This window comes from Vipera ursinii (assembly GCF_947247035.1).
Source record: "Vipera ursinii genome assembly, chromosome: 1".
NCBI classification, from domain to species: domain Eukaryota; kingdom Metazoa; phylum Chordata; class Lepidosauria; order Squamata; family Viperidae; genus Vipera; species Vipera ursinii.
The window spans coordinates 286,352,017-286,366,319 of record NC_139512.1 but is presented as its reverse complement, the minus strand read 5'-3'; the positions used below and the strand labels follow the sequence as shown (position 1 = coordinate 286,366,319).

At 40.8% G+C, this 14,303-nt stretch overlaps 1 protein-coding gene across 1 annotated transcript in view; it reads left to right on the top strand.

Annotated features, from left to right (window-relative positions):
• Positions 1 to 14,303, top strand: part of LYST (lysosomal trafficking regulator) — a 98,156-nt gene that overhangs the window by 60,830 nt on the left and 23,023 nt on the right. Inside the window, exons 37-45 of the mRNA XM_083348208.1 lie at positions 688 to 749; positions 2,179 to 2,234; positions 2,672 to 2,824; positions 4,588 to 4,832; positions 4,989 to 5,055; positions 7,959 to 8,115; positions 8,399 to 8,539; positions 10,784 to 11,001; positions 12,306 to 12,527. Coding sequence (XP_083204334.1) covers positions 688 to 749; positions 2,179 to 2,234; positions 2,672 to 2,824; positions 4,588 to 4,832; positions 4,989 to 5,055; positions 7,959 to 8,115; positions 8,399 to 8,539; positions 10,784 to 11,001; positions 12,306 to 12,527 — 1,321 coding nt within the window. The remainder of the gene's footprint in view (positions 1 to 687; positions 750 to 2,178; positions 2,235 to 2,671; positions 2,825 to 4,587; positions 4,833 to 4,988; positions 5,056 to 7,958; positions 8,116 to 8,398; positions 8,540 to 10,783; positions 11,002 to 12,305; positions 12,528 to 14,303) is intronic.

Below are 14,303 nucleotides of genomic sequence, written 5' to 3'. Positions count from 1 at the left end.
AAAATGCAAGTAGGAAAATAGGGACCACTACGGTGGGAAAGTAACAGCGTTCCGTGCGCCTTTGGCGTCTAGTCATGCCGGCCACATAACCACAGAGACGTCCTCGGACAAGCGCTGGCTCTTCGGCTTTGAAACGGAGACGAGCACCAGCCCCTAGAGTCGGAAACGACTAGCACGCATGTGCGGGGGAACCTTTACCCTTTACCTTTACCTTTTATAGAAATACGAGTGCAGGTTGAACAGGTAAATGGAGAAGCAAGTAGGGGAGACGTCAGGCTAGCTTAATTGACAGGAGGGGGTCAGTTATTACTAGACACATATATTTTTTATGCATTTATGCTGTGTTAGTAATGCAATTCATTGGACTTAACTGTTTACATTTCCTCCCCTCCCCCTGCACGTATATATGTACTCCGTGTGTGTTTGTGTACTGCTAATATCTAGTGAAATAAGATTATAATTTAAAAGACCATTTACTGTAATAGGTTTGAGTCCAAACTGTGGGATGCATGGCTTCTGTCAGCTGGTCTCTGTGTCTCAGAAGAAAGGAGGCGGTAGCAGAAAGAGGAGGGGAGAGGAAGAAATATTCTACCTGTAACTTTCACATGTGATAACTAGGATCTGCCCTCCTTGATTTTATATTACCATACTATTTGAATTGTCATATTTTATTGTGTCTCTTTGCAGAGTTAATCGAAGGTGTATAAACGTGGCCCCATCGAGAGAGACACCTGGTGAATTGTTACTAGGTAAATCTTTTTTCCCTTAACTGGGCACTTGACCAAGCAATCTGGCTCTTATACAAAGGCAGCAATGTTGAGATGAGTACTTTTGATACCTGAGAAAATAGCAAATGCTAAAAGTGGTTTTGTCATCCATTAGTCCAAAATGGAGTGGCATGGGCACTGATGGGCACACTTGTGTATGCCAGCGTGACATCCCTGCTTTCTAAGCTGCACTAGTTTACCAAGATCCTTTCAAGTGAGGTTCAAGGTACTGGTGTGGTGTCTGCTCAGCTGGAATGAGCTGAAACAGGGCACTGGTGAACCAGTGCAGCTTACAAATTAGGGATGTGTCTATGACAGTGGTGGCAAACCTATGGCACACGTGCCACAGGCAGAGCCCTCTCTGTGGGCACGCGCACTGTCGCCCCAGTCCTAGGCTTCTTGCGGGGAAAAAAAGAGATCTGGCAAAGTTGGAATTGATTGATTGAACTTTTTAGTCCCACCCAGTCTGCCGTTACCATTGCAGCCACGCCCACCCAGTGGGCCATGCCCACCCAGTGGGCCATGCCCACCCGGCACCGAACGACACATAAGTGGATTTTGGGTTGCAGTTTGGGCACTTGGTCTCTAAAAGGTTTGCCATCACTGGTCTATGACAATTCACCGTGGCCAACTTGCCACAGCCAACTCTCCATGTCCAACTCTACACAGCCAACTTGCTGTGGCCAACTTGCTGCACGACACCTCGCTATGGGACACGAGTTACGCTAATATCGAAGAAATAGCGGAATAGAATAATTAAAGAAAGGATGCAAAAGGAGGGACGAAGTGAAATGTGAATGACAAAAAATAAAACAATTCTTTTATTTATTTGAAATAATTAAATCAAACTGTTAAATTGTCCTGCGGTGAGTTGATCATAGTGAATTGGCCATGGCAAGTGGGCCACGGCAAGTTGGCTGTGGAGTGAGATCCCCCTCCCCCAATATCTGTGTGGCTCCCACTCTGCTTGGCATTCCAGAAAGCCTTAAAGACCTGACTTTCTCCCAAGCCTTGGGTTAAGATGGTTCATTCATTCATTCAAAATATTTATATAGCTGCCCATCTACTATCCAAATCTAGGCAGCTCTTAATCAAAAATTAAACTATAAAATATTGAAACTATAAAACTAAATACATTAAAACATTAAAAACAACAGTGTTGGGTCTCTGTGAGATGTTAGCCATTTACCATTGGTTCTTGTTCTCTTTTATGATTTTATTATATTGTATTTTCTATATTGTTTGCTTTTATTGTACACCGCCCAGAGTCAGTTTGGAGGTGGGCAATACCTAGGTTTAATAAATTAAATTAAACTTATTTTCATGTCAGTCTTTTGATATCATATGTAGGTTAAATATAAACCATGGTACTCTAATGTGTGAATTAGAAATATTTCTTAAACATTTGCAGGCAAATGTGGAATGTATTTTGTGGAAGACAATGCTGCTGAAATTATCGAAAATTCAGTAAGTGAAAGTTTTGAATTGTTTTTAAATCATACTTTTAAATACTGTATGTTTATGTACATTTAGTGATTATAATTCAAGCAAAATCTATAATATGTAAGAATCCTAGGAATTCAGATATCCATGTTTATGGATATGTTGTTGAAAGAAAAATTAAAACATTAGTTAGGTAAATTTCATCAGTATATTTTTTCTGGCATCTGAAAGTATTAAAGATAGTTAGAAATGTTTGTTACTTAGTTAAAATGCATTGAATAGGTATATTTATTAATACTGACATTTGGCATAAAATATCAAAATAAAACAATCATTAAGAATTTATGCATCCCGTAGTAAAAATATCAAAAGCATTAAAATATTTCCATATCAAAGAAGTACATTCTGGGTATTATTATTATGAAAAAGCTAATTACTTTAACATGCTGCATTTTCTTCAGAGTGTCCATGGAGAAACTGAGCCAGCATCGTTTTCTTGGACATTTGAAGAAATTAAAGAAGTACACAAGCGTTGGTGGCAATTAAGAGATAATGCTGTAGAAATATTTTTAACAAATGGCAGAACATTACTATTGGCTTTTGACAACACAAAGGTAAGTATGTTGGATGACTACATAATAATGTTGGATGGAGCTTTGTGTAACTTTGTTTCATATGTATGAAAATTTACAAAAGTAATCAAAGGGAATCCAGGCAGAGAAAAACTGAGCAGCAGACCCACTTCTGCATTCCAAGTCTTGCCGGTTTGCATATATGTCTGGGAAAAGAACAATTCTTTGCGAAAACCCAGGCATCCTGAAGAGGAAAATCTCAACTTTTGAATATAGATATACTGTATATCAAAAGGGACGCGGTGGCTGAGTGGGTTAGGACGCTGAGCTTGTCGATCAGAAGGTCGGCAGTTTGGCAGGTTGAATCCCGAGTGCCGCGTAACAGAGTGAGCGCCTGTTACTCGTCCCAGCTTCTGCCAACCTAACAGTTTGAAAGCACGTAAAAATGCAAGTAGAAAAATAGGGACCATTACGGTGGGAAGGTAACAGTGTTCCGAGTGCCTTTGGCGTCTAGTCATGCCGGCCACATGACCACGGAGACGTCCTTGGACAAGCTCTGGCTCTTCGGCTTTGAAACGGAGATGAGCACCGGCCCCTAGAGTTGGAAACGACTAGCACGCGTGTGCGGGGGAACCTTTACCTTTACCAGGGGTATATCAGGGGTCCCCAACCCCCGGTCTCTGGACTGGTACCGGTGCCCCAGAATGCCAGCAACCGGTCCGCACAAACAAGCAAAGCCGCATCTGTGAGATGCAGGCAGCACACAAAACCACGTCCCCTCCGATCCACGGAAAAACCTCTCTCCACAGAACCGGTCCCTGGTGCCCAAAGGGTTGGGGACATCTGCTGTATATCATAGGAGATCTCCTATGTCCTCCTCCAGAAGGTTAGGAGGTTATATTCTGGCCCTAAGGTTACCCATCCCAATGAATAGCAGGAAGTATTTAAAACCACTATATTAATATATACTTTAAAAGATCACAAGAGTGAAGAAATAATCACAGTTTAATTCTGATGATTGATCAGTCAGAAAAAGGTTTATGGGTTTAATGGTTTTTCCCTTGAGAGAGATTCTATATATTGAGAGCTTATAGTGGAAAAGTTCCACAGATGTCGTGGTGATGGCATTTCATTTGATAACATGAACAAGTTTGTGGGCAAGTGTGCATGTACAGGTAGTCCCCAACCTATAAGCATTCATTCAGTGACTGTTCAGAGTTACAACAGCACTGAACAAATGGTGGCTATGACTGGTCCTTAACCTTCTAGCAATCCCAGCTATCTCACAATCATGGAATCATGACCTGGCCACTTGACAACCAACTCGCAATCGTGTGATTGTCATTTGCAGCCTTCCCAGAATGTCAGTGGATAAGCTGACAGAGAAGGTCGCAAATCGCTTAGGTCCCTCTCCCCCACGTGCAGACCCTTTCTAGACCCTTCTGTGTTTGTGCCCCGCTAGCCACTCACACATCATTGTGCACTCTTGTGCACTCTCCCCAAGCCTTGCCACGCCTCCACTGCCCTTTACAAGTGCATTGCTTAGGGACAGAAATTTTGGTCCCATTTTCCATCATAAGTCGAGGACTACTTGTATGCAACAAATTTTGGAAAGGGAAGACAAGCACCTATTCATGAGACTACACATCAAGAGCTGAATGAGGTGAGTGAGGCATGAAGATATGTATGTATTACTCTGGCTACAGTTCTAAAATAAACACATGACTGTTCAAGTATATTGAAAATGTGTATTTCAAAAGATTCATGCTTTAAGGCTTGGTAAAAAATTATTTGATTCTTTGTAGGTGCGGGATGATGTATACCACAATATCCTAACAAACAATCTTCCTAATCTCTTGGAGTATGGCAATATTACTGCATTAACCCATCTGTGGTATACTGGACAGATCACTAATTTTGAATACCTCACTCATTTGAATAAACATGCTGGCCGTTCCTTCAACGATCTCATGCAGTATCCAGTATTTCCCTTTATACTTTCCGACTATACTAGTGAAACATTGGACTTGAATGATCCATCTGTTTATAGGTAAAAATATTATGGCTTGCCTTTTAAAATGATTTACTAGATATATCACTTTCTGTCAAATTCACATAATGGTAGTGAAAAAAACCCCATTAGACTGCATTTGTTGTCTTCCTTAAGTTCTGGAATTGACAAATTATAATATTGGTGTAATTTCAGAAATTTGATCAAACCAATAGCTGTACAGTCAAAGGAAAAGGAAGATCGTTACGTGGACACTTACAAGGTACTGAAATATTTCAGTTCATATCATTCATATTTATAATTGAAAAGGTATGAGAGACAGAGAGAACATGTTAAACCATGAAATTTGTCTTTGTTCTGCTAACTGCCTGTCTGATGATTCAAATGAGCAAAAGGGAATACAATATTCAATATTCCTCCTCATTCTAGTTTTTGATAAGAGGTAATTGTCTTCTGAAATGATTGCAAGTTGTTGTGGGAGCTACTTTTCTTTGCTGCTAGAGCTTAGAGCCGTGGTGGGATTGAAATATGTGAACAACTGGTTCTCTGTGTGGATGTTGCTTCCGGAAGTCCATTCTGGGCCTGGACAATTAAAAAAATTAGCTACCAGTTCTGCCAAAGTGGGGCAAACCAGCTGAATCCCACCACTGGCTTAGAGTCCAACCCATTTTGAGGCTGATGAGTTAGTTTCAATTAGTAGTACTGTTTGGTAGTACTATTACTAAGTAATCTGTGAAAATATCTGTATCTGGATCCGTACCAATCGGGTTTCAGGCCCGGGTACAGCACAGAGACGGCATTGGTCGCGCTGGTGGATGATCTCTGGCGGGCCCGAGATAGGGGTTATTCCTCTGTCCTGGTCCAATTAGACCTCTCAGCGGCTTTTGATACCATTGACCATGGTATCTTGCTGTGACGTCTTGAGGGGTTGGGAGTGGGAGACACCGTTTTACGGTGGTTCTCCTACCTCTCGGGCCGTTCGCAGACGGTGTTGGCAGGGGGGCAGAGGTCAACCCCTAGGCCCCTTAGTTGTGGGGTGCCTCAGGGATCGGTACTCTCGCCCCTTCTGTTCAACATCTATATGAAGCCACTGGGTGAGATCATACGTGGTTTCGGGGTGAGGTATCATCAATATGCTGATGATACCCAGCTTTTCATCTCTACCCCGAACCAACCCAGCGATGCCCTCGACGTGATGTCCCGTTGCCTGGAAGCAGTATGGATTTGGATGGGGAAGAACAGGCTCCAGCTCAACCTGGCCAAGACTGAGTGGCTTTATGTACCGTCATCTCGTTTAGTCCAAGAGGTTCTATCTTTGGTTATGGGAGGAGAGGTGTTACCTCCCGTTGATAGGGCATGCAACTTAGGCGTCCTCCTGGATTCACGACTCAGTTTTGAAGATCATATAGCAGTCGTGGCCAGGGGGGCATTTGCCCAGGTTCGCCTGGTGCACCGGTTGCGCCCCTATCTGGACCGAGGTGCCTTACGTACGGTCACTCACGCACTCGTTACCTCCTGTATAGACTACTGCAATGCTCTCTACATGGGGCTGCCCTTGAAGACCACCTGGAGGCTCCAGCTGGTGCAGAATGCAGCCGCGCGGGTAGTGATGGGAGCATCCCGATACTCCCATATTACACCCCTCCTGCATGAGCTGCATTGGTTACAGGTTGCCCTCCGGGTGAGATTTAAGGTGCTGGTACTTACCTTTAAAGCCTTACATGGCCTAGGCCCGGGATATTTGCAGGACCGCCTGCTGCCAAGAACGACTTCCCATCGCCCAGTGCACTCACACAGAGAGGGCCTCCTCAGGGTGCTGTCGGCTAGACAATGTCGGCTGGCGACCCCCAGGGGGAGGGCCTTCTCTGTGGGAGTGCCAGCCCTGTGAAACCAAGTTCCCCTTGAGCTCCGGATGGCCCCGGATCTCCAGTCCTTTCGCCGCGGCCTTAAAACATTCCTTTTCCATCAGGCTGACCTGGACTGACGATAGGGATTTTTAAAATGTTTTTAAATTTTAATTTATTAATTTTAATTATTTTATTGGGGCTGTTAGTTTAATTCTTTTTAACTTTTGCATTGCTGTATTTTTATTGTTGTTAGCCGCCCTGAGTCCTTCGGGAGATAGGGCGGCATATAAGTCCGTACATACATACATACATACACACATACATAAATAATAAATAAATAAAAAATAAAAAATAAAAAATAATAAATGATTTATTTACTTAGCAGCTGAAGAAAACCTCTTCAGATTTCCTCTTTGAGATTGTCTTGAATGGAGTGCTCTTGGTCTGATGTCTTCACTGACACTGTTCATGGTCTCTCTAGTCCTGATGACATCCAATTTTTATATCTGAAGTTTTTCTCTTTTTTAATAGAAAGGAAATTGCTTTTTTAAACTTTTCATTTTTATCATGTTGATTGATAAATTGATTTTTAAGTTATCAATCCAAAGATAAGATTAAGTAATCAGTTCACTATATTGCTAATTTAAATAGCAGCACACGTTTAGTATTGCTGTACACAAGTATCACTTATGACCATTGAAGTTATGATGGACTTCCCCAAGGCTACTTATAACCTGGATTCAAAGTTCTGAAGATCTCCCCCTGCCCCTCCCTGCTGATCGCATTCGGGGCACTTGGCAATTGGCCTCTAATTTATAGCCCTTTGCAGCGTCCTACAGTCACATGACCACAGCTTACAATGGTTTTTTTGCCAGAAACCACAGTTTACTTCCAGTTTCCAGCAAAAAATGCCTATTACAGAGAATGGATTTGCTTAACAACCATAATGTTTGCTAAATGACCACAACGAAAAAGCTTGTAAAATTGGGCATGGTCTACAGCAAGAGTGTCAAACTGCCGGACGTGTCACACAGAAGCCGCACCCACCCCATTGCCGGCAATGGCAAAATAGTGCCAATATGCCGTGCGACATCACGTGATGTCGCGAGTTTGACATGTCTGGTCTACGGTGATCTGCTTAACAACCAGCATGACTTACAACTGTAATTTTGGGCTGAATTGCAGTTGTAAGTCAAGCAGTAATTGTATTAGAAATGGATCTCTTTTTTTAAAAAAAATTGTATTTTAACTTTGGAAATAAATAAATAAAATTTACAAAAACTGCATGTTTTTTTCCCTCTGTTCTTTTCTCCTGCAGTACCTAGAAGAAGAATATCGTAAAGGAGCTAGAGAAGATGATCCCATGCCTCCTGTACAACCTTATCACTATGGATCTCATTACTCAAATAGCGGAACAGTTCTTCACTTTCTGGTTAGACTGCCTCCCTTCACAAAGATGTTTTTAGCTTATCAAGGTACGTTTTCCTAGGTTGTTATTGTTTAAATACTTTTAATTTCCTAGCTTTGAATGGGCGATAGACACAACACAGAACTAGCAGACTATTGCAAATATTTATTTTGGTTTTTTTTTTACAATCCTTAGAAATAGAAGTGCTCAAATGTATCCTGTGTGTCTGCACCAGTAAAAGTGTATACACATAAATAAAATACAGAGAATTAAATGTATTCACTGTTGATCACCAAAAGCTAAGTGTGTTATATTAATTTCTAATTAATTTAATATGGTTTCCTTTTCAGATCAGAGTTTTGATATTCCAGACAGAACTTTCCATTCTACTAAAACAACCTGGCGGCTTTCATCGTACGAATCCATGACTGATGTGAAGGAACTCATCCCAGAATTTTTTTATCTTCCTGAGTTTTTAGTTAACAGGGAAGGTATGCTTTAAAAAGACATTGCCGTATTTTTAGTCATCCATCCAGCATTCAATAATACTGAATGCTGCAATTGTTGAATTTTTGGCCCTCATTTGGTAGATTGCAGATGTAATGGGCAAGAAAAAAAATACTTTATTCCAGTTGGCTCACGTGAGGGTGGTGAAAAGAAAAAGTGGAGATGGACATGTTTCATTTGGGAATCAGGTCTGGGTACAGGATGGAAACTACACTGGTTGCATTAGTTTGTTTGTTTATTTCCTGTCATTATTTTTACAACTAACTCAAGGTGAACATATTCAGCACACATGTTCTTTTTCTTATTTTTCCCCACAACTCTGTAAGGTAAGTTGGGCCGAGAGAGAATGACTGGCCTATAGTCACCCAACTGGCTTTCATGGCTAAGCTGGGACTGGAGTTCATGTCTCCTGTTTTCTAGCCGGTGCCTTGATCACTAGTCCCTTTGTTGATCATGCTATCATTTTGGGCCATCTGTGGAGGCTAGAGATTGGGGTATTGTGCTCCAATGGTTTTATCCCTTCCTTCTTTCCATTCCTTCAGTAGGTGTTTCTAATCCAAGGTTAGCAGTCTTGGCTCTTTTATGACTCGTGGACTTCACTCCCAGAATTCCTGAGCCAGCATGGCTGGCTCAGGAATTCTGGGAGTTGAAGTCCACGAGTCATAAAAGAGCCAAGATTGCCTACCCCTGTTCTAATCAGTGGTTGTAGGTAAGAAGAGGCTAGCTCAGATTAGCTCAGAGTGTTGCAGAGCTTGGTTCTCTCCACCCTAGGTTTTAATCTGAGTTACTGAAACAGGTCATTAATTAGTTTAGGGTGCAGTATCTTGTATATTGCCACCCACACAACGTAGTTAGCATCTTGCTTCAGTGCCTGAAGGCTATGATTGGGAAGTAACAAACTGAAGTTGAATCAAAGCAAGATGAAGTATTGTTCATTCACAAGGTTCTCTGGTAGCTCTGGTCTTATCTTTCAAGGAGTAGGTACTATCCTTCAGGGAAGCAGATCCATGAATCAGGAGTACTTCCGGACTCAACTATGGCTGAAAGGAAAAATGAGGATTATGACCCAAAGAGCTTTTACCCAGTTCCAACTAGTGTACCTATTACTGTTCTAGATGAAGTGGAACATTCACTCGTTCCCCACTACCATGAAGGGGTTGAGGCCAGAAGGAGGGGATTCTCTAAAATGGTCTCGATATTATGCCTCCTTGAATAAAAATGGTTCCAATGTTGCTTCCCTCTGGAAGCAAATTAAGACTAAATTCTGGTGAAATGCCAGTATTTATATTGCTCCAGTTAGTTGATTTTCATTTTTTTATAATATTGTGATTATGCCATTATTGTTTATGTTTTAACTGTTTTCTATATACTCCTGGGAATCATATGGTTGCAGTGATCCAGAAATCTAAAAAAAAACACTGGATCTTCAACTGTCAGTAAACAAAACATATCTCAACTGTTGTGTTAAAATTTATTGTCTACTCATAGGTCAATAGCACCATTTTTATTGTTATTGAAAAACTTTGTTTAAAAGAAATAAATGGGTCTGTAATACATTCAGAATGTTTGGTTCATTCATAATAAACTGCAGTGTCATGGTTCTGACAAACAGAGAGGAATAAAGCAGAACTCCCAAGGCTTGCAAATTCCTCAAAGAACATGTTTATTAGTTACAAAGTATCGGCATGTCAAAAATGAAACCAAGTCTGGAGATACACATAGCAATTCCCCAATATAAAGTTTAAAAATCCCACTCCTAAAACAATACAAGCAACACATCTCGGCGGGCTTTTTACGCAAAGCCCAGCCTGCAGTCTCGGGAGCAGCCGATGACCTTGGTTCCCATGGGAGAAAAGATTATTTTGACTAGCGAAGCACCTGGGCAACCCCCCTCCCTCCATTCTATGTGGCAACTGAAAATGAGTAGGAAAAATGGCTGCAGCCATGCTCATTTGTAGAGTTGACATGCAGATTGGTGAAAAAGAAGCTTTCCTGGAGGAGGAGAGAAACAGGAGAAATGCACAAGTCCAAAATTCAAGTCAGATTTAAAGCTATATGAAAACTATGCAGTTGATTTAATCAATTGTCAATGTAAAATTTTGGAGAACAGAATCTTGTGACCACTGCTCTGAATTGATTTTTAAGAAATGTGGTGTGAACATGAAAATTAATTTTTACATTAGTTATTTAAATTTAAGCCAACTAATATAAATTATTTCTATTCTTAGGTTTTGATTTTGGGTTACGTCAGAATGGTGAAAGAGTAAACCATGTGAACCTCCCACCCTGGGCTCGAAATGACCCAAGATTATTTATCCTGATCCACCGTCAAGCTTTAGAGTCTGACCATGTTTCCCAAACCATCTGCCACTGGATTGATTTAGTATTTGGGTATAAACAAAAAGGCAAGGCCTCTGTTCAAGCTATTAATGTCTTTCATCCTGCCGTAAGTATCCTTTTTTAAAAACAAGACATTTGCCTTTCATTCAATGACAGTATCAGACCCAGCATGTTCGAGGGATCCAGGCTCATCTAAAATGTAATGTATTCCCATTCTTTAGGTGGACATTCCTGCTACAGAACAGCGTTACCTGTCTTCTGTGTGTTCAGATACTTTATTAGGCTGCAACCAACCCATTACTATAGTCAGTGATTAGTTCAAAATTATCGCTGCTTGCTTTGCATTAAAAAGACAAAAGAAAACTGGGTATCAGCCGTATGTTACTGAAGTTTATGAGTGATTTCTTGAGCTTTTTCTTGGCCTTCAGTAACGAATAGCAATCTTCCAGCGTCCCTTTTTAAGACGTGTTAGATAAAATTGGAATTAATGTATCAGTTCCTGTTTCAGAATCCAACAGGATACTAAAGATGGTAGAATTGAAGTTTGTGAAGAAGTCAGGTATAATCAGCAGAAACAATCTTGGTCCAGTTCCTAATAAATGTCATCCTTAGTCTAAGGCAGTGTTTTTTAATCTTGGCAGTTTTAGGATGTGTGGACTTGCAAGTCCCAAAAATCCCCACATCTTAAAAGTTGCCAAAGTTGAGAAACACTCCAAGGCATCCATACAGAATCAGTTCTAAAATCAGGCCAAGATGTTCACTTTAAAGGTGTAGATGGCTTCTGTGATGATAAAAATTAAAATATTTTAGACAGTGGCTAAATTATAGAAGGATCAAAGGTAAATTTGCAGAGGTTCAGAAGCTGGGAGATACGGGGTGTTTCTTGTGTTAGTGTTTTATGTGTGGAACTTACCATTTTTTCCCTTCTGCTATCTGGATCTTTTTATTTTGATGATAATTGAACCAAGAGGAAGTAAGGAGAACTTTTGTTAGCTTGGAGCTTTGGTGCTATTGTTTTGTCTCAACTGTATAGTATACTTGCTTAGCTGTTTAATTTCTTCATTGAAAACGTTTTATGTGTGCCAGCTCAATGTAATGTTTAAGGTTTTAGACTAGAAATAGGGAGACTGTGAGTTCTGTTCCTCCCTTAGGCAGAGAAATCAATTGAATGCTTCTAGGGCAGTTATTCTCTCTCAGCCCAACCCACTTCAGAGGGTGCTTGTTGCGGGGAAAAATAGGAAGAGAAGGCATTTCTTAACACTACTGTGACTTTTAAAACAAAAACATAAGTCTAATAACAGGAGTGCAGATATATCCATGCCCTAAGAATGAATTCTTCTCGTATCCTTTCATGCACATATATGCTTGTACAGGTATGTAGATATAATTAGTTTCTGATTTACATTTTAGACGTATTTTGGAATGGACGTGTCAGCTGTTGAAGATCCAGTACAAAGAAGAGCTCTGGAGACTATGATAAAAACATATGGGCAGACTCCTCGCCAGCTGTTCCACACTGCCCACGTCAGCAGATCGAAACCTATGGAAGGAGAGCTCCCTGCTGCAATGGGATTATTAGTGCAGTTTGCCTTCAGGGAAACAAAGGAGCATACGAAAGAGATCGTCTATCCGGTATGTTTCATAATGCTGCCCTATTTATTATGTAACAGAACTTCTTCCTGCAAAGTATTGCAGTGTAATAGATACACACCATACACGTACACCTATACGCTGGCTCACTATTTGTCTATCTGTCCATTTATCTCCCCCTGCTTTTTTAATGGTGGGAGGATATTGGGTGGAGAATATCTGTAGAGAAATCGATATTGTTTTTAAAGCTTTTGTTAAAACGTCTGTCAAGTCTGTGTTACCTAAGCTCCTCTTTTTTCTTTCAATAAGCCTTTTTTTTCTGGATTGGAAGAGCATCAAGTAATTCTTCAGGCTTTAGATTCTTTGTTCATTTTATGCTCATATATATTTTTAAAAGAACAATTACCTGGGTCTCCCACCGAGAAGTCAAGAACTACTAATTTTTTTAAAAAAGTTTAAAAGTAACATTGTCTCTTCAACTACTGTTACTCAGTTTCTTTAGAGATAAGTTTAATGAAATCACATTTTTAGCTCAAGATAAAGATAGCATTGTGATCCAGCTTTATTAAACCTCTAGACCCAGGTTAGATATAAAAATTCTAATCTGATAAATCATGGTGTACTCACCAGAGAACCCTCTAGATTAGGGGTGTCAAACTGCCGGCCTGCGGGCCTGATGAGTCATGCCAAAACCGCACCCATCCCATTGCCGGCAATGGGAAAAAAGTCGCGATATGTCGCGACACGTCATCTGACGTTGCGAGTTTGACACCCGTGCTCTAGAGGTTTGTATGCAACTTCCCTTCCCTTCTCATCTGTTTCTAGGGACATTTCCTTGGTTTCTGAATCTGTAGTTGCTTGGGACTCTGAATTGAGAAACTATTCTAGGAGCTTCCTCACACTTGGATGTGGGTTATGGGTGACCTTTCCCAAATCACTAAATAATTATTTAATAGATTGATGCTGTCAATTCTGAACCAGTAAAGAAGATTCCCTGTCCACCGCTCAACAAATGACATAAATTCCTGCCCCAAAGAATCAAGATAAAAGCAGTATATTAATTGGATTACTTAAGTTAAACTAATTCAACTAAATTAATTAAAATTATTTACAGGTAGTCAATTGTTCCCCAGTTGCATTTGGCAGCCTTGGTGGAGCAGTGGGCTAATGCCTCCTTAAGTAACACCAGCTGCCTGCAATTAGTGCAGGTTCGAGTCCCACCAGGCTCAAGGTTGACTCAGCCTTCCATCCTTCCGAGGTAGGTAAAATGAGGACCCAGATTGTTGGGGGCAATTAAGCTGACTTTGTAATAATGCCGCTTGGGGGGGGGGCAAAAGCCCTAATAAGCAGGCATATACATAGAATGAAGGCTATTGCTAAGCACATTGATTTGTGCTTCTTAGATTGTAAGCCGCCCTGAGTCTTCGGAGAATGGCGGGATATAAATGGGATTAAAAAAAAATTCTTACCTTCATGCAGAGTTATACTGTGACTTTGACTTACACAGACATAAGAACATCCTTCTTTGCTTCCTTCCAGTAGAAACGGGGGTGGGGTGGGGTGAAGTTAGAGTAAGAGATAACTGAGGTGGAAAGAGCAGAAAAGAGAAAGTGGAGAAATAAAACTGGAGGGAAATGAGAGGCAAAGACAATTGGACAGCAGAGAAAGAGTATAGATTTAAATGCACCAAGCAACCATGATGGTGTAGTTATCTACACCAATTATTTTGTCTTCAGTAGCTTCTTTTACGCAAATCGGCCAATTTAAGATGGCTACTAGGACTGTGCAGCTCATCAGAATGCAAGGTAAAAAGGCACT